The sequence below is a fragment of the Xylona heveae genome (genome assembly GCF_001619985.1).
Source record: "Xylona heveae TC161 unplaced genomic scaffold L228scaffold_10, whole genome shotgun sequence".
Lineage (NCBI taxonomy): Eukaryota > Fungi > Ascomycota > Xylonomycetes > Xylonales > Xylonaceae > Xylona > Xylona heveae.
The window spans coordinates 73,873-95,550 of NW_017264202.1; the positions used below are offsets into that span (position 1 = coordinate 73,873).

At 48.8% G+C, this 21,678-nt stretch overlaps 9 protein-coding genes across 9 annotated transcripts; 5 read left to right on the plus strand and 4 right to left on the minus strand.

Moving 5' to 3' along the window:
- Positions 1–254: 254 nt before the first annotated feature.
- Positions 255–3,659, minus strand: L228DRAFT_253943 (LuxS/MPP-like metallohydrolase; the record flags this gene model as incomplete). The annotated part of the gene is made up of 3 exons (XM_018333790.1): positions 255–835; positions 895–3,367; positions 3,429–3,659. 3 exons carry the CDS (start codon positions 3,657–3,659, stop codon positions 255–257), a joined length of 3,285 nt encoding a protein of 1,094 aa, XP_018185719.1.
- Positions 3,660–4,521: 862 nt separating this feature from the next.
- On the minus strand, positions 4,522–5,955 carry L228DRAFT_223161 (NAD(P)-binding protein). Its single transcript, XM_018330317.1, has 3 exons — positions 5,463–5,955; positions 5,105–5,389; positions 4,522–5,020 (listed from the first exon to the last, which is right to left on the minus strand). Exons 1-3 carry the CDS (start codon positions 5,619–5,621, stop codon positions 4,565–4,567), a joined length of 900 nt encoding a protein of 299 aa, XP_018185720.1. The 5' UTR covers positions 5,622–5,955; the 3' UTR covers positions 4,522–4,564.
- A 382-nt stretch (positions 5,956–6,337) lies between these two features.
- L228DRAFT_284902 (hypothetical protein) lies at positions 6,338–8,829 on the plus strand. Its single transcript, XM_018336276.1, has 5 exons — positions 6,338–6,475; positions 6,539–7,056; positions 7,122–7,390; positions 7,479–7,600; positions 7,659–8,829. Exons 1-5 carry the CDS (start codon positions 6,444–6,446, stop codon positions 8,398–8,400), a joined length of 1,683 nt encoding a protein of 560 aa, XP_018185721.1. The 5' UTR covers positions 6,338–6,443; the 3' UTR covers positions 8,401–8,829.
- Positions 8,557–10,053, minus strand: L228DRAFT_232681 (MFS transporter; the record flags this gene model as incomplete). The annotated part of the gene is made up of 2 exons (XM_018330601.1): positions 8,557–9,738; positions 9,808–10,053. 2 exons carry the CDS (start codon positions 10,051–10,053, stop codon positions 8,557–8,559), a joined length of 1,428 nt encoding a protein of 475 aa, XP_018185722.1.
- Positions 10,054–10,888: 835 nt separating this feature from the next.
- L228DRAFT_223167 (hypothetical protein) lies at positions 10,889–13,868 on the plus strand. Its single transcript, XM_018330318.1, has 2 exons — positions 10,889–11,468; positions 11,787–13,868. Exons 1-2 carry the CDS (start codon positions 11,209–11,211, stop codon positions 13,801–13,803), a joined length of 2,277 nt encoding a protein of 758 aa, XP_018185723.1. The 5' UTR covers positions 10,889–11,208; the 3' UTR covers positions 13,804–13,868.
- Positions 13,869–14,239: 371 nt separating this feature from the next.
- Positions 14,240–16,995, plus strand: L228DRAFT_213961 (hypothetical protein; the record flags this gene model as incomplete). The annotated part of the gene is made up of 4 exons (XM_018330014.1): positions 14,240–14,812; positions 14,998–15,372; positions 15,431–16,747; positions 16,846–16,995. The coding sequence occupies 4 exons, from the start codon at positions 14,240–14,242 to the stop codon at positions 16,993–16,995; spliced, it is 2,415 nt and encodes an 804-aa protein (XP_018185724.1).
- Positions 16,996–17,445: 450 nt separating this feature from the next.
- L228DRAFT_240722 (hypothetical protein) lies at positions 17,446–18,688 on the plus strand (the record flags this gene model as incomplete). The annotated part of the gene is made up of 2 exons (XM_018331273.1): positions 17,446–17,568; positions 17,912–18,688. The coding sequence occupies 2 exons, from the start codon at positions 17,446–17,448 to the stop codon at positions 18,686–18,688; spliced, it is 900 nt and encodes a 299-aa protein (XP_018185725.1).
- An 845-nt stretch (positions 18,689–19,533) lies between these two features.
- L228DRAFT_232692 (UPF0047 domain protein) lies at positions 19,534–20,468 on the plus strand. The gene is made up of 2 exons (XM_018330602.1): positions 19,534–19,940; positions 20,043–20,468. The coding sequence occupies exons 1-2, from the start codon at positions 19,665–19,667 to the stop codon at positions 20,199–20,201; spliced, it is 435 nt and encodes a 144-aa protein (XP_018185726.1). The 5' UTR covers positions 19,534–19,664; the 3' UTR covers positions 20,202–20,468.
- Positions 20,350–21,622, minus strand: L228DRAFT_249846 (NADH-ubiquinone oxidoreductase). Its single transcript, XM_018333180.1, has 3 exons — positions 21,197–21,622; positions 20,849–21,016; positions 20,350–20,763 (listed from the first exon to the last, which is right to left on the minus strand). Exons 1-3 carry the CDS (start codon positions 21,569–21,571, stop codon positions 20,635–20,637), a joined length of 672 nt encoding a protein of 223 aa, XP_018185727.1. The 5' UTR covers positions 21,572–21,622; the 3' UTR covers positions 20,350–20,634.
- Between the last annotated feature and the right edge of the window lie 56 nt (positions 21,623–21,678).

Genomic DNA, 21,678 nt, shown 5'->3' on the forward strand with positions numbered 1-21,678 from the left:
CGAAATAGATGGCAGCATCTGCAGACCTTGTGACATAAAGTCATTTATTTGTTTTATTTCTAGTATTCACGGCTCTTCATTATCCATCGCAGCCATACAGCGCAGCTGCCTGAATCAGAAAGGATGGCTCATCTTTAGATACGCCGAAACGCTCGAAGCCACGCGCCAACGTCAATGCTCACATGCCGAATTTAGACAGGTCAAATTCGTCTAGAATCTAATAGAAAAGCTTATTCAAAGCGAACACCTACTAATCAGAGCTTGGGGTCGTTCTCCTCGAATTCGCCCAGAGGCTTGACGGCTGCTGCACCATGAGATACCGCCAATCGAGCCTTAAATTCATAGACATTGTCTATAATGACCGCGTTCTTTACCGTGTCAGTTGCGGGGTCAGTTTTACTCTCCGGAAGCTGCTCATCATGGGAGACTTCAATTCCCAGACTAGGTAGTGCCATAGCGAGCAACTGCTTTCCCTGAGCAAGGATCTCTTCGATAGGCTCAGCCTGCATTTGTAAGTCTTCAGAAAGATAATTTTTGATAGCAGATACGATGCCATCTTGGCCATTGGCAAGTTTGACGCCGTCAAATCTACGTCGGAGTTTGTCGGCCTGCACCTCGACACCAAGAGAAGGAAGGCTTTTCTGCAAGAGCTCGAGAAGCTGTTCAAGTTGCTCCGCTGGAGACGTCTTCTCCGCAATTGCATGAGGTGAAGTTTGGGCAAGCAAGTGGACAGAAAGCTTTGCGCGAGTGGGAGATGATGGGTGAATATAGTGGTGGAAAAAGGAAAGAACCTCGTCCTTGGTGACTGGCTTCAAATGGGCCACGTCATAATCGACTGAGACTAATGTTAGCTAAATGGTGCTTGTGAGGGGTTTATAAAACCGTTAGACTGACCCTGCTCGAAATCGTAATATTCGTTGCCAATATGGTTCCAGAAGCGGTCGCTTTCCTGATTAAGATTCTTCACCTTCTCGAGACGCTTGTTGATCAAGCTACGCTTGAGCTTTTCAAAGTCCTCCACAGACTTCTCCTCTAGCTCTTTGCCGAGTTGGATGAGGAAAGAGTTGATGCGCTGTTCGAGGTATTCCGGTGTCCGCTCACTCTGGATGAGGATGCGGTAGCTCATCGTAGTTGCCGCTAATCGGAGACCTGAGAAGACGACATATCCTAACTGCTCCTTTGTTCGAAGCTGATCAAAAGCTGGCTCCTCGGCCAGTTGTGCCAGCAAAAGTAGCTTAGCTCGAAGGGCTCTGTCGGGATTTTCACCGATGAAGAGAAGGTATTCAATGCAGTTGTTGATGTTGGCGGGGTCTTTAAGAGCTCTTGGGTAGATATAGTTGCATCCCTGCGGAAGCAGAAGCGATCGCCGAACGTGCCACTGAGACTGGGGCAACGGTCGAGGCTTTAATGTAGCTTCGACAAGATCAGTCAGCTTCAACGCATCATCTCTGTAGAGATTTCCATGCACAAGTGCTTCGACATGAACTTGTCGCAGCAGATTGGGGAAGAATGTTCGAATATCCTCTGGGGTCAGGTGAGGAAGCTCGGCCAGATATTGCTCGTTAATCCAGCTCTTCTCACTGTTGAGCCAACGACTGAATTCCCCTACACGCTGGAAAGGCTGATGATACTCAACGTTTCGGAAGCCTCGCAAAAGTCTCTCTTGAATGATGTGAAATCTATCCGGCTTGACCTCCAAGTCTCTCATTGATGTGAGAACCTTTTCCAGCAGAACAGGGATCTTGTCGTTGTATCCGCTAACTTCGATATCGATGCCGATGGAATTGCTGCTGAGGCTGTACTCGAGGCCAGCGATTTCGGCGTCGTATGAATACTCAGCAAGAGAATCTCTGACTAATTCACAAAAAAGCTTGGTCTTGACGGCACATTCAGGAGTCGTGTAAGCCAATGGAGTGCGTAAAGTGATGAACACATTGGCCTTGGGGACCCAAAATTGGTCATCCTTCTTCCACCATATTCTGACCTTGTCATCGTGTCTGAGCAGCTTCGGTGCCTTGCTGGGCTCAGACACCTCCCATTTCTCAACCTCAAGCTTGGTCGGTATGAACTCGTTTCTGTGTGGCAGATGCAATTCCGTGGGCAAGGTCTTCTCTAGGCTAGGCTCGATCCGTGCTAATTCATCGAGGAACTCCTGTGAAACATTGTCGCTTCTATACTCGGTGCCATACCACTTTTCCCGTTGGTCCCAGTTTCCAGGAAAGGTCTGACTGATGATACTCATCCTAAAGTTGTCCGGACGCAAAAATGAAAGACCTTTGCTTATGGCATTAGGGTCATACTCTCGAATCAGGCGCGAACCACTCAGCAGCCACTCGCGGGGGATGCGTTTCTGCATGACCTGCGACAACTTGCTAGTGAAGCTGCTTGCTGGAGTCTTTTGCTTGAATCGAAAATCGACAATGTTCATCTTTTGGATCTCCTCGACGATCCACTCCTGCGGTGGGGTCTTTCGAATCATCGCAATGTATTGGAAGACGACTTTGACTACTTCCAAGTAGTTGTCTAGTCCATTCTCGGTGAGACGGATTGACACTGTAAAGAACGCAGAGCCGGGACTCAGGGGCATTGGGCCAGAGGCTAAGCCATTGGCCCAGCCCTTTGCTTTGATGTACGCCAAAATACTTCCTGGTCCCTCGTGGCCAATCAAGTGGCTGATATATCGACTTGGTTGCGACATGAAGAAGTCGTCGTCATCCATATAAGGGAAGACAATGTCCAAGGATCGCATCTCCATGACCGGTTTTGCGGAAATTTGAGTGAGTAGTTGATCTTTTGTCAACGGCTGCACATGATCCCATCGATTTTGAGGCAGATCCTTATTTCGAACGCCAGAAAACAATTCTACCACCCAGTCTTCCAGATCGTCGAGCGAGTCGCGGCCAAGCACCACTAATCTCATCCTATTGGCGGAATATTCCCTTTCATGAAATTTCATGAATTCTTTCCGGACATCGATGCCACGCTTGCGCGGTTCGTCCCGCAAAGTCTGTAGGTTGCCGGTTGAAAAGTGACAGTAAGGATGCTCGGGGTTCGAGAGCGACTTGCTGAGCTGATGCAAACGCCAGGGATCACTCTGAAGGTTCTTCTTGTTTTCTGAATCCACTGCTCGAAGCTCCCGGTCCAGTGTCTCTTCAAGAAAGAGGGGCGCGATGAAAAACTGAGCAAAGCGGTCCAGTGCGCCATATAGCGGGGAAGTTTCCCGGGTGTTTGTGCTGTGCTCTCCATCGGGCGCGTGGGAAGCCGCCGCGACTTCGAAGAAATAGTTTGTTGACGTAGCGGCCGTGAAAGCGTTCGAGTATCCTGAATGAGCAGCGAGGTACTGGTTGTAGGCATTCTCTTGGGGGTACTGAGACACGATTTCAGAACAGCCGGCTACCAACGCACACGTGGGGTTTCAGTGGCCCTACCTTCTCTGTACCCATGAAAAGCAAATGCTCCACTGCATGAGCCATTCCCGGCATATCGTCCGCATCGCTGAAAGCACCAACATTGACATCCATGGCGGCGCTTGCTTTGTCAGTCTCTGGATCATGTACAAGCATAGCCTCTAGCTTGTTCGGGAGCTCAATGACACGGTAAGAGCGATCGTCAAGGGCCGGCTTCTCCAGCGAGTCGGTCAAAAGCTGAGCGGTCGACATGGATCGAGTATTGTTAGGCTGGGAGGCACCAATTGGTACACCCAAGCGCTGAGAAGTTGACATGACGGCAGAAATGGCCAATCCACGAATGCCGGAGTTGAAGATGGAGCGGCCGGATGCTCCAAAGGGATTGGAGGAATTGAGACCAAAGAATCGGAATGGAGTGAGGAACGAGTTAGACGAGTTGACTAAAAGAAACCTGCTTGCGGACCAAAATCTATTCCCAACCCAGAAGCCAAAAGCCATGGACCGCCGAGATCATGCCTTTTTGTGTATTGTAGTGTACAAAGACTTTGCAAATGACTATTGTACCTGGGGGGCAGCCTCCCAATGGACATGTAATCAAAGCGACACTTTATCTGCCTATCGGGGGCTCGTCTCTTTCTACAGCAGAGAGCCTGACAGCCTGAGAGGGTCCCTTGACGGCCATTTGGTCAAAGAGACAGCGATCTGTCTCGCTAAACGCACCGGTTGTAGAAGGCCAAGCGAGATCGCAGGCGGTGACTGAAACCGATGGCCGGGGGGGTACGGGGGTAACCATTGTTTACTTGGCGTCTTATAACATTGTTGACAAGGATTGATATTGACTACTGAGATACACGTAATTGCATTACTTCTTTGCCATGACTGCAGGCCGACATACCTTTGACTCGACCTGAGCCATTCTTAAAGTCTACGTTGCTACTGAAAGAGTATCTCACTAGCGCCTTTATCGAAGACAATTGCCGTGACCTTTACTGTTACACGCACCATCTAGAGCTTTCAGTCTTCAATCCGTCAGTTATTTTCCTGACAAAACGCCATCGCTGTAAAAAATATATCCTGGAAAATGAAAATAAAAATAAAAGATAAGAATTGCAGTACTGCATAGACTAAATAAGTTTGATGACACAATCGTTGCATGATTAGTCAAATTGTTCCTTTCCAAACTTTCCAAATAAACCAGCAGTAAGTAAGTTTTGGGATTGAATCTCATCCTTCCTCGCCACCAAGTCTTCAACGTCCCAATTGGCACTGATATAGCGACCACTCAAAAACTTCGCTTGTTCAGTTGCCAGCCATACTCCAACACCACCCACCAGCTGCGCAGTGTCGTCCGCGAATGGCATAAATGCGTCAATTGTCATGTCGGTCTTCACAATGCCCGGATGGAGCGTAACCGCGGTAACGTTGGGGTACTCAGCTGCAACGTACGCTTGGAGCTGGATCACGGCGAACTTGGAGATGCTATAACTCGAGAGCCCAGGAAACACGCTGAGGGCGGCGCTGGTGCTCATGTTGATGATGTTCCCCTTTTTCTGCGATCCGAGAAGCTCGAGGAAGCCCTGCGTAACAAGGAATGTTCCACGAACGTTGGTTTGCTATGGCATATGGTCAGCATCGTTTCTCGAAGTGCTTTGCAATTGCCAAATATTGAGAGATATTTTCGGCTGGGCAGAGCTCACAAAATCCGACCACCACACGTCGGGCTTCACATCTGCGACGTTCGCTGCAGGCGCAAAGGATCCAGCATTATTGACAAGGACATCCGCTGTATCAAACCTTGCCTTCACCTTGTCCCAAAGCGCTGTCACGGAGTTGGGATCGTCCAAGTCTGCTGCAACGGCCAGCACGTCAACCTCAGGGTTGATGTCGCGAATTTCCTTTGCAGTCGCTTTCAGGCGTTCCAAATTTCGACCAACAATCACAATTCCTCTTGGACTGGCGCGAGCAAAGGATGCGGCGAAACCCTAGAAGAGTTGATGGTGTTATTTCTCAAAGAACGGCAGAAGTTTTGGACAAGGCGAAAAGAAAGCGACCCACCAGACGTCCAAGACCTTTGCTAGCCCCTGTAATGACAATGACCTTTCCAGCCTGACTCAAGGGCTCAGACGAAGGATTGATAGCAGGGTACTCATCCCGATGAGTGTTCTTCGTAAATTGCTGCGAGGTGACAAAGTAGTCTTTTGGAAGATTCTCCATTGTATCCGTAGGAAATCAAGTATATTTAGAGTTAGAGATGGATGAGGTTTAACAAATAAAGTGATGATTGCAAGGGTTCTGTACACTCCAACGTAAATTGATAGGAATTCGACGATGGCGTGAAATGATGATCTAGAAAATTTGGTCTTCAGGGTCTCATATATATCACTATGGGCCATATACGAGAGATGAATGGTATGGAGGGACCAAACGGACGAGATCCGCCTTTTTGGTATAGTTGATCTACTGCTCTAGCATCTGACTGATGATAAATAATTACTAAGTTTGAGGAACACGTTCACAAAATGTTATTGTTCAGGTGTTTTGGTACCCTCCACACTGCAATGGAGAGCCGTTGCAGGGAGAGCCGTTGGAGAGGGTTTATTGGAGTAGACGGAGAGGAACATTACCTCATCATTCTGATTTGGTTAGTCTCTTTAGAGCTCCCGCGCTACCAGTTATACTAATACTAAATAGGAAAATGGTCCCCTGTCGCCGCTGGAAAGCCACGGACCCACTTGAACTACCATCTCTCTCAACTTACTACTGTAAGTTACACTGTTGACTACAATTGAGCACCGCGTGTACCTTTCCCATTGCCTGGAGACTGCTTACATTTAAAAAGAATTTATGGGCCAAAGTTCCCATATATAAATTGCAAAATGCAAACAATCGTGTCATTTCTTGCATCGGATCTTTCCCCCAGATCCGGATACCGGCAACCTTATTAGGAAGTTTCAAGGGTCCCCACTTCTGAGATCTTGAGATACAAAACCCGCATCGAGCTTATTTTTTAGACCTTGTCACGAGATACAGTGTGAAATGGAGGTTCACAAGTCTTACAAAATTGGAGAGTAGGTGATTTTCATATTGATGAAAATGTATCAAAGCTTTACTCATGCCTCCCATTCGTGCAGCAACAATGCCCGCAAAGCTCCGAGTGGGAGAAATGAAGCCCACACGGCTCGACATGGTCAAGGTCGCTTTACTTTTGTCAACACAAGTAATCCGAAAAAGCCTAAAGATCGTTCTGTTCAGCGTGTCATTCGAAAACATGTCATGCGGGATATAGGCCATGCTCGAAGACGCAATGGTAACTACGGAAGACAAAACCTTTTACAGATACCCACATTTCTCTTATCAGAGGATGCCTCCAATGACTTTATGAATCAATTATCCGAAATCTCAAACGCTGGCCCTGTCATCCCGGCACCAATGGTGTTTGAAGCCACGCCAGACTCACGTCCGTCGAATTCTCCGGTCAGCGAGGCTGAAGCGGCCTCAGATTCTGCTTCGGTTCAAGTCAAAGAAGACCAGGGCTTGCTAGCAGCCTGCAAACTTAGCCCTTTTACCTCGCCGAGTAAAGCCTTTTCTGATCCCTTTTTAAGTTATCCAATTGAAATGGATAGCCGTGCGCATTGGTTGATAATCAATAGTCAGTCGAACCCATATAGAATTTTGATTCTGTCGGTATCGAATTAATTCTTACGAGTTTCGCAGTTTTTGATGACAGACATGCCAACTTTCAACCCTTTCGGGACATATGGTTTCCACTTGCGCTATCGGATGGGGCTGCCTTCCATCAATTGCTCTCCAATTCAGCTTTGCACATTACTTCGCTTCGTCCAATTGATCGCCAACGAGAAGCATTTGAAGCATTGTCTCATCATGCGGTAGCTCTTATGTGCGTTCAGAACCGACTTGCGGATCCAACGGTAGCTATAAGCGACGGTATTATCGCTTCCATTATTGGTTTTGCTTGCCACGACGTATGTGCCCATTTGTTCCTCCCACTTGTATATTTTGCGCGCAGAGTTTCTTTCATCTTGATGATCACATCTTCTGACAATACTCTAGCATATGACGAGTAACTTCGAAACCTGGCGAGTACACATGAACGGCCTGAAGAAAATTGTAGCATTGCGAGGTGGCCCGGATGCATTAAATGAAAATCGCTTATTGCGATTGATATTGACGTGGTACGCCTGGGATTCCTTCCCATTGAGTCACCCATCCCCAGCACTAAGATCTCGATAGGGTCGATGTAATAGGTAGCTGTGCACAAGATGCAGCGCCAGTGTTCCCACTTCCTGATAGTTTCTCTTCTGGGCTTCCATTGTTCGATTCGGCCAGTGGGTTCCCGCCATTGGTCAAGAGAGTCTGTAACAGGTGGCGGCAAGACTTTCCCCGAGCTTCAGAGATTAGCTTCATCTTCGAGGACCTTAGCCTCGCTATTGAGTATCTAGCCTTGGAAGCTAAGATCAATCCTTTACGGGTTTGGAGCGATTATGGCATTGTCGGGTTCTGGTTAATGCCGCTCATTCATCGCCTGCTCTCCCTTTTGAGCCTTAATGGTACCACAGAGCATGAGCCTTCTCATGATTTGGAACATATCTGGCGTCTAGGAATGATTCTTTTTCTCGCTGACATTCGAAGAAAGGCTGGCTTCGCACCCATGCTAACTCGAATCCCACTTATGCATCTGAAGGCTCATATTGAGAATCTCTTTCTATTGCCCGATGATCATTGCGTGCGAAAATTCTGGGAGCTTCAACTCTGGGTACTGGCATACGCAAGCATGGAAGCAACTTACGATCCAGCTTACAGAAAATGGTTCGTTAGCCACTTGGCCGCTGCGATTATGAAGTACTGTGGCGGCTCTTGGTCGGTGGCGGAACGCTGTCTAAAGGCCATGCCGTGGATAGATATTGTCCATTCAACCAAACTGGATCAGCTTCGAAATGACATCTCTGCTCGCATCTTTATATGTACGAAGTAAAATGTCAAGGATTATATGCGAAAATTCCTCCCCTCGGTCCAAAAGAAGGCATTTGCAAACTTAATAGATGAGTGCTCCATGTGGGTACGCTCTCACCGAATGGCTCGATAGCTCGTACCGCTAAACTATGACACAAGACGAAGATGGAACCGCCCATTAACCGGTAAATCTTGACCACCCACGGACTTTGTGCCCATAGACAAAGAGCAAGATCGGCGCGGGTATGAAGGCTATACATAGAAGCGCAAGCAAGGTCGTCGCCCAATCCACGCCAAGTGTGTGATACATGGCCACAGCAAACATTGGGAAACCCGCTCCTGCCAAGGATCTAACAAATGTGTTCGCTGCAATTGCGCTATTTGCATAAGGTCCATAGCAATCGACGATATAATTCAGTCCTTGCCAGAAGCCGACATAGATTCCCATACCCGCCGGGACACCGGCCAAGACTTGTGGTACCCAAGTCATCTTTGGACTACTTGTCCACGCAAACCAAAATAAGCCGATTGGAAGAGCCATCGCCCCCAATATCATCGGCGGAAGTCTCTCCTCCGGAATGACCTTGTTCCCGCTCTGAATATACTTCCGCCTAAATCTAGTTCTTGTCGACACAATCATCACCGCGGATCCTAAGCCGACTCCGACGATTATTGAAATAAATGGCAGGCTTCCGACCCCTAAATTCCATCCACGCTGCTCTTGGAATGACACGGGATATGCTTCCAGGAAAAGGTACAAGATCCCATAAATGAACGAGAGGTACAGCGTCACAAGCAAGAGTATAGGCTCTCTGATCAGCAAATAGAATGGCCGAAGCAAGTACACGGTTGTGATAGTCTTCAAGTGCAGTGGTGCTTCGTCTTTGGCTGCATGGATGGCCCAGTTGTGCGTCTCGTGCCTGACCTTCTTCGCCCGTCGCTGTAGGATCGTTGGTCCATGAGTCTCTGGCACGATAATAAAAGCGAGCATTCCAAAGAAGGCATTCATGATCAGGGTTATCCATGCTGTCCAGCGCCAGCCGAGATGTGATTGGGTGATGAAACCGCCCATGATGGGAGCACCCACCGGACCGATAAATGTGCCGCCGCCAAAGATACAGATTGCCATGGTGCGATCAATTGGGTTCCATATGTCCGCCAGGGCTCCGCCGACGACTGCCAAAGGTGCAGCTCCGAAGCAACCTCCCCAAAACCGGCAGATCATGATGGTTTCAAGGTTTTGGGCGACAGCAACTGGAATCTGGAAGATGCTGAAGCAGAAGAAGCCGATAAATAGCGGGGTTTTGCGACCAAAGAGTTCGCTGAAAGGATCCCAAAAGATTGGCCCAAAAGAGAAACCCTGCGGGATACAGAATATGAGCATTCTTGTTGATATTGTGGATGCTAACGGGGAGACAAGTGAACTTACCAAGACAAATAATGACGTGCCCAATGTGGTCACCTCTGGGGAAACATGGAACTCCTTGGCCGTTGCATCCGTTGCTACACTGAATACACTTGATGCAAATGTGGCACAAATAGCCATTATTCCCATGAAGACTGTGATGATCCATTTCCGTAGCCTGGAGAAATTCATTGGGTTATCCGGATCCGATGGAGAGGACCAATCAATGAGGTTTGGATCAGGTTGAGGTTCATTTTCGTGCCTCTCCATTGTGTTCAGGGACTGCGCATCTGCTCCTCCTTCATGTTCAGGGTGCTGATCGGACGAGACTCTGGTGCCTGTGCTATCCGGAGGAGTGTAACCTTTCTCAACGTCGGTATTAGGTTCAATGGAGCCAGAGCGTGGCGAGACATCACGAAGCTTCTGACTTTGTGCTACCTCTACTGCTGCCATGAGTTGCTTTTTATGCGGAGAAACTTTACAGAAGTTTCCTTGGCGGTAAGGAATCTAAGATTTCTCTATGAGTTTGATGCTAGTTGATCGGGTTTTCATGTCAATTCTTAAGTTATTTCATTAATTATTCTAGCTGTGCGAGCTATAATAGAACGATCTATAAAACATCACGGCAGTTGGTGATTTCTTAGCATACACATGATTAATTGGATCTGACAGCGTCATGACGTCGAAAAATGTGTTTAATTAGTAATTATAAATGAAGTCAATTGAGCGGATCTATCGGTGCTTGTGAGACTGGGGAATGCCAAAACAGGTGTTTACAATGCTTTAGATGTCTGAAAGAGTCTTGACCCTTCTCGGAGTTGACGGAGTTGCGGCAGGGAATAACCAATTTGGGAAGATTTCCCCGGAGTCGAGTCCGTGCTGGTTTCGGGGCCTTAAATGGGAAGGGCTCCGGCCCAGGACCTGGGCTTGACTCCCCTCGCTCGGTAGGCTGACGGCAGGACGGAAACTACGGCGATAATACAAAGTACGGCGCACGGTGTAGATCAGTGCCGACATTTGATAATGATGATGATGATGCCATGCCGCCACCATGGCCAACGATTCTTTGCCCACACCTGTTGATCTGCTAAGCTCATCGGGTTTCAACGGCTTTTCGAGACCGCTAGGCTAGACAAGCTTATAGCAGTACAGTCAGCGTGGTTGATCTGACTTATTTGTGCTGTTGAAACAACAGAAACCACCATGCAGATTTGCACCGCATAAGTCTGCACGCATTGATCTGGCTCCACGCTCATAGGAAAGCTCTCACGCTGCTGCCTACTTCTTACGTCAAGGAGAGATCACCATCTTTGGGTTCTCTGCCCTTCCCAAATATAAATTGCATATCTATATCCCCTGACTACGGGAATTCGCTCTACCAATGATCTCAACGGGGATCTATAACTAAATACAAAAATTATCAAGATGTTTACTACCTTTGCCGCTGCCCCAGCACCCCACCGCCGCCGTCACCGCCAAGATGGCCGAAGAAGGAGGTCAAGGTCGCTTTCATCATCATCAGATTCCCCCCGTCCAAGGAAGCAAGTCGCTAGAGCATGCGACTTGTGCCGTCTCAGTCGAGTTCGGTGTGATGGCCAGCAGCCATGCCAAACTTGTTTAAGAAAACAATATCAGTGCGTTTATGATGAGAGCAGAAACGTACGGACTCTGGCGGATGCTATGAAGTACGTGAACTATTTTTTATCCTCTATTCAATGTCTATTCCGTGGTGGAATAATCCCACCTTTCTTTGTTTTATTCCACATTACCCAGATCATTTCTCCCAGCCCGTTAGTCTGAATGATAGTTCAAATACCTTTCTCGTTATATGTTTTTATATGCATCAAATTTATTGTGAGCTCAAGGTATTATATATTGAGGTATCCGAGCAATAAAGAAAAGTCCTGAGATGATTTGAGAATATGCTAGCCATTATATGCTGATTCTGGTGGGCCTTTAGCTTTGTTGCAAGATATTCGAGCTGATGAATCTGGTTCTACTAGGGTTATTGATAGCTTGCGGGCTGAAACCAAATTTTTGAAGGAGCAACTGTCACCAGCAGCCAATCGCCAAAGCCAGACCAATCGTGGAATCTCGCGCCAGGAAGGGTTCAGTCACATACCGCAGCAGAGCGGTGCTCTGCACAATTCACAGGCTAGAAGAAGATCAACAAGTCCTCTCCGGCTCGACACGCACCCCCGAAGTCCATTTTGCACGTCAGATTTTGCGGATCGATTAGAGGCCTTCCTTCAGGATGCCCTTGAAGAAGAATGCCATCCAGTTATTGATACCTTCACACCTGCGTCGCTTGAATTGGCATCATTTAGAACAAATCACGCTTTTTTTAGCGCCTGGGATCCCGGACCCCCTAGGGGTGCAGACTGGGCCCTATCGCGCCCACAGGAAGAGTTCTATCTGTCTCTTTTCTGGCAAGCCCACCACTGTCTTGCCCCAATTGTGAACGAATCAGAGTTTAAAGAGCTCTTTGAGGCACTATGGAGCTACCCGATGAACGCCGGCACAAGGAGACATCCCTCTCCTTTGGTTGACATTGTCATGGCTTTATGTATACAATGGGGCGCCAATTTTATCGAAAGTCCGGATCACCAAAAGGTGGCAACAGAGGCCGAAGACACTAGCTTTTCAGGATCGCAGTACTACCGTCGCTGCATGTGCATCCTTGTTCAGGATCTTGAGAGTCCCTCACTTTCGACAGTCCAGTGCTATATCTATGCTGTCATTTACCTAAGTAACGCAACATTGCTAAGTATGTCGTACAATTTGCTCGGTCTAGGTTTCCGTGTCGCATATTCGATTGGCCTGCATGATGAGACATCTCTCAGTGAGTCTGCGCCGGATCGACAGTTACGTCGGCGAATTTGGTGGACTTTAGTGTTCCTCGACACAATCATCTCTCTCCAGCTGAGCCGACCGGCGGCTGCTGAGAATTCTCATATTCCGTTTCCCTCCGATGACGAGGATACAGCCCAAGCAGCTGGACCAAATTTTTCTAGCCTGTCAAAGGACCAAACGTGGCTAAATTACCATGTCCAGCTTACCAAAGCAGTGACTATTGGGAAAACAATTTATGATAATTTCCTTGAACACCACACCAAAACCCTCCAGTATAATCATGTCGACGCGATTGACGACGACCCCGCGACTCGAGAATTATGCGCAAAATATCTGACGGCGATAGTGCGGCCGCTTCATGCATGGCGAAGTGAAGTTTCTCCCCATCTAGTAAACAGTCGAAGGGCAAGCGGCAAACCATTTTCCACTGACAGAACAATGCTGGAATTGGACGGCACTCTGCCTCTGTGGCAGCAGCGACAACGCATTCTCTTGGAGCTATTTTATCACAACATGCTCAATACGCTCCATCGACCTTTTATCAATTTGAGCCCTTCAAGAACGAGAACTACCAAAACACCAATCACTGCCCCAGTAGCTGACGGTCATGCTATCACATGTCTCAATCATGCTGTTACCATGACCATGATCCTCCACCAAGTGTTGACCGAAACAGATATTCTTAACGGTTGGTACGATTTATTATACCACCAGTGGAGCGCGATGCAGTCTTTGTTGGCCTTCATCATTGCCTACCCAGCATGTCCACCCACACCGACAGCTTGGAAATTTGCAAAGGTTGCCATTGACTGTTTCGACATCCTCGGAGAGAAATGCACCCTTGCAACAAGGGCTGCAGGCATCTCACGAAGCGTTATTTCAAAGGCAAAGCGACGAAGTGAGATCTTTCGTTCGAGAATCACCTCGTCAGAAAGCCGTCCGAATGCAGTGGCAGCGAGCACTTCACAATCTCACCCGCCATCGTTCCTGTCTCCACCGGATGAGCCCAGAATATCTAATGGTTTCAATGGGTTGCTTTCGCCGACCGACTTAGCGCTCTTCAACGAACGTGAAAGTTCATGGAATAGTGACGCCTGGTCAACTGTGGAGATTTCACATACTGGGTTTGGTCTTGACGACCCTTCAAATATATCTGGCGCTTTGTAAAAGGGAGAATAAAATATTGTGTAGAGAATCATATATTTTATATCAGTAAATTGAGTACATCGAGCTGAAAGATTTTGATGAATGCTAAATATTAAGCAAAAGATCTTCTGAAGGCAAGACCAAAAAAAATTAATTCTTCATGTCTAAAAGATAATGATTGTATTTTCGTTGACACTCCAACGTAGATTCTCACCAGATAGGCTCGACACTGGAGGTGGACAGTGACGCTATTCCACTTTCGTCAAACAGCCAGAGCTTTGCGCCAGAGCTCCAGACCACCTCGCACTTCTTTTCGGGACAACCCACGTTCCATACTTTCAGATTCGGAGGATAATAATATGCTGATGCACTACTAACAAGGCAAAACTGGGACAAAGTACGGTCCTATACAATGTTTGATATCTAGCATTGTTTTGCTAAAAATCCTCTTTCCATAATGTCCACCCAAACGTCTCCAGACCGCTCTAGCCCGCGGGGGCTGTCCCAGGAAAGCTCCGAGTGGAGCTGGCAGGGAATTGGAGATTCTTCACAGAGTCAGAGCAATCAAGAAAGAGCCGAGGGCGACACATTATCCAATGATGAGGAGTATGACCGACTACTTGATGAGACAGCCCTGGAGGAGCGGGACTACTATGCAATGCTGGGACTGCCCCGGCAGCCGGCCCCTACTCCGCCTCAGATCCGTTCGGCCTTTCACTCATTATCCCTGCGCTTGCATCCCGATAAACAACCGCCGCATTTACAAGAGATAGCAAAAGAGCAGTATGTGCGGTTGCGAACTGCATACGAGACGCTCATCAACCCGCAAAAGAGGGTCGTATATGATGTGCTTGGAGAAGAGGGGGTCAAAGCAGAATGGGGGCCAGGCGGGTCGATGGCAAAGGGCGGCGAAGCCGAGAGCACACAGGTTGGAGTCAAGGCTATGACACCGGCGGAGTTCCGGCGTTGGTTTCTGCGTCTGATGAAAAGAAGAGAAAGACAAGCATTGGAGGAGTTGGTATCCAGCAAAGTACGTCATTTTGCGGCCACTTTGCAATTGCCCCTTGAGATATCCTGCACGGAGTCACACACAATTACACAAACCTCCAACTCGATTTTCTGTGTATTTAGCTATTACACTATTACAGTTTCTGTTTTCCAAATCACGTTTCACCCTTTTACCTTAACACTGAACTGACCTGCATTTTTTTCAAGAGCCATATCCGCGTCAACCTCGATGCCGTGGGTTTCTTCCACCCTGACGTAATTCAAAAGCTACGGGCCGTGTCCGGTCTCATGGGCGATCACTCTCTTGCAAAGGCACCGCCTCCGTTACAGGCCACTGAGCTTGAGCTAGGACATGAGTTCGATGTACCTTTGCCGTCGCTAGGAAAGCTGATCAACACAAGGCTTGGGTTGGTCTCAAATGGCAACAACAAGGATGGGACCCACGTTGAGCCGGACTGGGAAGAAGAGACCGGGGATGATACCCAACTTACCGTGTCTGCTGGCATTGAGGGAAATATTATTGGGTTTGCAGCGAAACCAAAGCACCATCATGTTGAGGACGAGGACGACGGCGAAGAAGGGGTCTGTCAAAGAATGTTCAGATGTTTTTATCCTGTAAGGTTGACTAACTTGCATCTAGTATTCTCTCACAATGCCCGGGGTTCTTGCCCGCCAATTTTCGCTTGGCTTTGACATTGAGCATGCATTTCCGGAGAAACCCATCTCAAGCGTCAAAGAGCCGAACCCGGCCAGCTCGTTCCTTCATGGCACGATGGTTGGTCTGAGGACCGAATTACTTCCTGAGCGTCGGATACAAGCATCGCTCACTCGTCCAATAACATTGATCGAAGGGACGCAACCATTCTTCTGTCGCATACAGACAACTTTTCAGAAATCTTTGCTTACCGGGCCTCCTTCAGTGGAGGTGACCGTCACAAGGGCAGTTGGACTAGGCAAGACGCTCTTCTGCTCATGGTCATCGGGCTCCAGTGTTTGGCCACCGTTCGTACAACAGCTTTTCAGTAGGTTTATGCCCAACGGCGAAGAAGGCGGGGCGACTGCTGTGCTTTCCACCGTGGTGCCAAGAATGGTCGTTGGGATCAGCGGAGCTCTTAGCCCTGCAGTTGCAGAAGCTACACAAGAATCTACGGCAGATGGCCGGGTGCAAAAGCATCCTTCCAGCAACCGGACTTGGAACGTTCAACTCATGGGTTCCGTGTTTGGAAACCAGTTGAGCGCTACATATGGACAAGACTTTTTTGCAAGTGCGTCAACGGCTCCAGTGCGATCCGCGTTTACGAGGTCCGGAGAGTACAGCGGCGAGGACTCTTCGTCCCAACATATCGAAGGCTCTCGTGGCATTCGAGTAGAGGTTGAAGGTAGGATAGGACCTTCGGCATCCTTTGCTTGGCAGATCCGAGGCCTCCGACGAATTGGCAACTTTACTCGTATTGGAATGGGTGTCGGTCTTCAGGGTGTCGATGGGGTGTTTGTAGCCTTTTCATGGAATCGACTCGGACATTCCATTGACGTGCCAGTCCTCGTATGTCCTTTAATGCTTCTCAGCGTAAAGGCCGTGGTGCTTGCATTGTCCGTACCAGTGGGAGCCTATTCGCTGCTTGAATTCGGCCTTATCAGACCGCGATCTCGGCGACAACGGAAAACCAAGTTGGCAAAGCGGCGAAATGAGCTTCAAAAGCTTGTGGATGGTCGCCGGGAGGAGGCTCAACAAGCTAGCCGACTGATGGAGAGAGATGTGATGGTGAAGCAGGCCCAGGAGGCAGAGCGCAATGGTTTAGTCATTCTCAAGGCCGAGTATGGCTCAAAGGAAGCAATGGCACCTCGCCGGCCTGACCCGAGACGACGCCAGTCCCGTGACGAGATCGCAGACGTTACAATTGCGGTAGCGGCGCTGGTTGATGAAGGCCAGCTCTCAATGCCCCGAAGGCTCCAAAGAGTAAGTTTTTTTTATTGAGATTCCTGCTCTACTGCAATACCAGTGGAAGAACATATCTGTTCCAGAAACGCAAGCTCGGATTTACTGACGCATTATAGTCTGACATTGTTGGATTCTATGACCCTGCACCTCTCCAGAAGAAGAGACTCCGCGTACGATACCTTTTCGCTGGTCGAGAACACGTCGTCGAGGTGGATGACGACGAATCACTGACTTGTCCAATGAGATCCCACCGAACGAGCACATAGAAGTATTTGGACGAGATGTACATATTATCATTTTTTTGTGTAAAAAGCTCCCCTTCTCCGTAATCATTCACTTCATATATTTACTTTATTTCTGGACTCCGGTACGCTTTTGAGGAATCATAGAGAGGGCATTCGGTGCAAATGTTGTGTAACTCGACCTGCGCAGGTATCCGTCGTGGTCTCCACATCTGCTCTCTGAAGGAAAAAGGTCAGTGGCTATCTCGAGCTCATAATGCCCAGACTTGACCGCTGTTGTCGACTCAGCTCTTATTTGTTCAGTTCAGGGGGAGGTTGTGCAACCCCCGCCATTGGCCCCCTCTCTTTCCTCTTGTCATCTGAGCCGAGAGAGGCAGCCACTGCAATCTCAGCTTGACAACCAGACATTCTCACTTCAGACTCGTTTTTTTATTTTCCTAGATGTGATACTTGCTTGAGAAAAGCCCAAGAAAGATGTGTATCCCCTGCTGGAAGTTTGAAGAGATCATCCTCGAAGAACCACCCCCGAAGCCCAAGGTCAAGGCTTCTGCTGAGCAGACTCCGACACGGGTGATGATGCCAGCCGTTACCTATTACGTACGTACAGCCAGTGACGGCTTTCTTTTACTGCTCACTCTTGCCTTCTCGCGTCGCACTTCACTCCTCCTCCTCTTTTTCTCGCTACGCACTTAGCCACCATCATTCCCCATCCTTCAACACCCCCCAAAACCTCTATTTTTCATCTTCCATCACAACTCCAAAGAACGGCAAATCATCTTCCAGGATCACAGCCGACGCCTCATGGGGTCAACAAACTCCATTCTGACTCCCCACTCGGTCTCGTCTTAATCCCATTCTCCTGGGTGAAGATCAAACAATGAATTATCCCTTCTATTCTCCCGCAGTCCCTCCTCTGCAGTATACTTACCCTCCGCCGCAGTCACCTCAGCCTGTTGCACCTGGACAATACGGCCCGAATCTCAATGTGTGGCGCTACAGGCCACCCAAGCCTGAGACTGGGGCTGCACCGCCTGCGCCGCCTCCTCCGCCGCATCCACCTCTAGCACCTGCACAGGCAATTGCCCCCAAAGACATTCTAACTTACAAACCAAGACCTGCTAACCATGCTGCTCACACACAGCCTGTTGCGTCTGATCCCGTTGCACTGCCGGGTGGTCCTATGAACATCTGGCGGTACAAACCACCGGGCAAGGCTCAATCTGAAAAGCAACAATGTGCTCCTCAAGCAGCCCCGGCTCCGGCTGCATATCAGGTGCCGGCGGGATACTACCCATCTTACCCGGCCCCGGTGGCGTTGCAGTATCCTCAATTCCCCTACGGATACGCTCCGTATGGTCACTATGCACCCAGTCAGCCTGTCGTCTTTGCGCCGCAGCCACAGCCTCCGCCAGCTCCAGCTCCCGCCGCTCCGGCAGCCAAGCAACACGTGCAGGTGCATCGAGTCTGGCCTGGTGCTACCAAGGCGCAGATTGATGCTGAGAATCTTCGTATGGCGGAGAAGTTTGGAATTAACAAGGCGGTTCCCCTAGTCCCGACTGACACTGCTGCCGATAAAATGTACTGGTTCCGAGACCTGGACGGGAACCATTATCTGGCAAATTACGGAACCATTTCATCGGAGCTCAGTCCGGGTTATTGGGTGCTTGGACCCCAGGGAACCCCTATGTTCGTCAGAGAGAAGAAGAATCAGCAGTGATGATGTTGTTGATGCTGAGAGCTTGACGGGGATCTGTAGTTGGAGAGCTGAAGAGCAAGAACTTTATTTCATGGGGAGCGAAGATGTGGAGATTCTTTTACAATTTGACTGCTTGAGCTGCTTCTTTGTGGGGAGAATTATTCGGTACAGAACGGCAGCGAAGCTCCTTTTGACGCTTTCATGGCCTATGTTATTTACGGAGCGATATTGTTGACTGGAGGGTCTGATGAAGTTGGCATGAATAATCCCAATTGCTCTTCAATGCAACGTTTATCCATTCTCCTATATCTTTATATGCAGCTGAGTACTTTTTTGAAATATATCTCCTAGAGATATATCGCTTATCGCGTGTTTTGCATGATCTCTATCTAATCCGTCCAGCACCGACCGTTGACTGGTAAACTGTATGGTATAGATATGACGTAGCCGAGCGCATGTCATTTCTAGTTAAGTTTCCATCCACCGCCCACCACAGGAACAACAGAAATTATTAATTTTTCCCCACATGGTGCGACTGGTCTCTTGATGACGCTCTCCCATCCCACCTCTGCTTCTCACTATTCAACTCGCTCCATCTGGCACACGATCATCTTCTTATCCATCTTCATACTTGCCTTTTTTCCCAACTTTTTCATCAGCCTCGTTGGTTTCCCATTTCGAAGCTTGCGCTCTCCTAGCAAATCCCATTCTCTCGAACACAACAATTGTATGTTTTTTCCCTCTTCTCCGTCGCGTATACAGTTTCGATACGGACTTATTGTCTTACTGCGTATTCACGTTTGTCGCAAAAATGTCCCATGTTTCTTTCGCATTGGCTTTTGCATACCCCATCCGAGAAACAGAGAAAGCACTTTTGAGCCAGAATACTTTGCTTCTCCCCAAGAGCCAAGAATCCCAATTTTGTCGCAATTCGGTTTGACTAACTCTTTGGCCGGTTTGGCCATATCTAGCACCTCCAAATACACAAACAAGCAACATGTCCTGGGTCCAGAAACAATTCACCCTGTCGCCCAAGAGCCGCGGCTCGTACCTGATTGACGACCAAGTGCTGGCCGCGGTCCCCGAGATTCGCAACTACAAGGTCGGCCTGCTGAACCTGTTCATCCAGCATACCTCGTGCGCGCTCAGTCTGAATGAGAACTGGGACGAGGAAGTGCGCGAGGACATGAGCGATGCGCTGGACCGCATTGCGCCCGAGGATCGCAAGGGAAACTTGTACAGACATAGTGCCGAGGGATTGGATGACATGCCTGTACGTTTGATCCCCCCTTCCTCCCCTATTAACTTTTTGTCTCCCCGTTACCGGATCAAGGAATGCTGTGGAAGAAAAAAATACTAATGTTTGGATTGATAGGCACATATCAAGTCGGCCCTGATTGGCGCGAGCGTGACGGTTCCGATCAAAGATGGAAAGCTGGCGACAGGCACATGGCAGGGAATTTGGTACCTCGAGTTCCGCGCCCACCGGCACTCGCGCAAGGTCGTTGCTACGCTCCAGGGCGAGAAGGCGTGAATCGGTGGATACGAAAATGATGATGATAATGATGGTATAAGGGAGCGTGAATTGGGGAAGTTGTAGATTGATTTGGGTCAGAGATTATGTGGCCTATATGGATGATGCGATGATACCGTTAAATGCAATGGAGTTGTGAGCGGGGGCGATGAAATGTTCAGAGACAGATATCATGGGTGGGAGTGTTGAGCCCCTTTATCAATGAGACATATCTCAGAAACAGCAACTAGACTGAGATGCAGAGATAGTATAATGAAACGAAACATTAATCATGAATCTGCAATTATCGTAATATCTCATTATCAACAAAGCTCGTAATGATTGCGACAGACTGGTCTAGTAACGATCACGCATAAAATAAAAAGCATATGCTCCGACTTCTCATGCAATTGGCTACATCATGAGATACATGCTGCACCTGGTATGCACAATATCAACGCTGAGCCAGAGGCTCATCCGTAATCTGCTGCGACTCCTGCACTTCTGCCGTATCGCCCTTTGGTCCAAGCGGGTATGACGTTGACGGCTGCGACTCGAGCAGTTTGCGATGATGCTCGTGGGCCTGATACCTAGTCAGTCACACAACCACCGTCGAGTATCGCCAGAGACGAGCTCAAGGAGAGTGGAGGGGAAGGGAAGGCGCGTACAAATGGCAGACCGCAATAAGTGCACCAGCAAATCTGGGGTTTATCCACATTGATAAAAATCTTGGGGTGGCCGAGCGGTCCTCCGCCGCCATCGCATGCCACAACGGACTCGTGCGTCCACCGCACAGGTTGCTTATGGATCAATTCGATTGCAGAGTACGGTTGCGGCTGATGTAATTAGCAAAAGTTTTCCCATTCCGTATATCATTCTCCTTCTTCCACTCCTTCCATCCAATATTTCCAAGCAAGACGAATTGCCGAATGAGCAGAGTCTAGATCATGCTCAAATGTACATAACAGAGGAGATGCGTGGACCAAAAAAAGAAAAAAAAAAAGAAAGGGACGTACTTGATACTCCATAACAGTCTGTTCGAATCTCGGCCCAACCATGGCCTTGTCTCGAGGCTGCTGACTGCGCGACCAAATCGTCGCTCGATTCGGCGCTTGCATTTGCCGCTGCGATTCCGCAGACTCGGCCGACTCCTGCAATGCCTGGTCCTGGCCTCCTGCCGAAGAGGTAGGCACATTGTCTGTCCCACGTGCTGACGCACCCTTTTGCGCTGGGCCAGGCACGTTGGACGGGTTCGGGTTGTCCGTGGGGTAAGTATCTGTTGAGTAGGCATGGCTATTGAGGCGTAGGGAGAAGGTTGTCGTTGCTGCACGAGTGCAGAGATGAGGCGTGCTCGATCGGAGCAGGACGATGCGAGAACGTAATAGAGACATGATGGTTCTGAGGAGAGATTGGATATCGGTCGATGAAAGGTATAGTAGTTATGCGGAGAAGTGGTTCTATGGCTTCAACTATATTACCCCATACTCACTGGCCTCAC

Excerpts from the sequence above, each read along its gene's own strand:
- L228DRAFT_223161 (XM_018330317.1), bottom strand. The coding sequence starts at position 5,621 with ATGGAGAATCTTCCAAAAGACTACTTTGTCACCTCGCAGCAATTTACG. Across the intron at positions 5,390-5,462 it reads GCAAAGGTCTTGGACGTCTG|GGTTTCGCCGCATCCTTTGC; the intron begins GTGGGTCGCTTT and ends CAACTCTTCTAG. Across the intron at positions 5,021-5,104 it reads ACGTGTGGTGGTCGGATTTT|CAAACCAACGTTCGTGGAAC; the intron begins GTGAGCTCTGCC and ends CATATGCCATAG.
- L228DRAFT_284902 (XM_018336276.1), top strand. The coding sequence starts at position 6,444 with ATGGAGGTTCACAAGTCTTACAAAATTGGAGA. Across the intron at positions 7,391-7,478 it reads TTGGTTTTGCTTGCCACGAC|CATATGACGAGTAACTTCGA; the intron begins GTATGTGCCCAT and ends ACAATACTCTAG. Across the intron at positions 7,601-7,658 it reads TTGCGATTGATATTGACGTG|GGTCGATGTAATAGGTAGCT; the intron begins GTACGCCTGGGA and ends AGATCTCGATAG.
- L228DRAFT_223167 (XM_018330318.1), top strand. The coding sequence starts at position 11,209 with ATGTTTACTACCTTTGCCGCTGCCCCAGCACCCCACCGCCGCCGTCAC. Across the intron at positions 11,469-11,786 it reads ACTCTGGCGGATGCTATGAA|GGTTATTGATAGCTTGCGGG; the intron begins GTACGTGAACTA and ends TGGTTCTACTAG.
- L228DRAFT_232692 (XM_018330602.1), top strand. The coding sequence starts at position 19,665 with ATGTCCTGGGTCCAGAAACAATTCACCCTGTCGCCCAAGAGCCGCGGC. Across the intron at positions 19,941-20,042 it reads AGGGATTGGATGACATGCCT|GCACATATCAAGTCGGCCCT; the intron begins GTACGTTTGATC and ends TTGGATTGATAG.
- L228DRAFT_249846 (XM_018333180.1), bottom strand. The coding sequence starts at position 21,571 with ATGTCTCTATTACGTTCTCGCATCGTCCTGCTCCGATCGAGCACGCCT. Across the intron at positions 21,017-21,196 it reads AGACTGTTATGGAGTATCAA|CCGCAACCGTACTCTGCAAT; the intron begins GTACGTCCCTTT and ends TAATTACATCAG. Across the intron at positions 20,764-20,848 it reads CTTATTGCGGTCTGCCATTT|GCCCACGAGCATCATCGCAA; the intron begins GTACGCGCCTTC and ends ACTAGGTATCAG.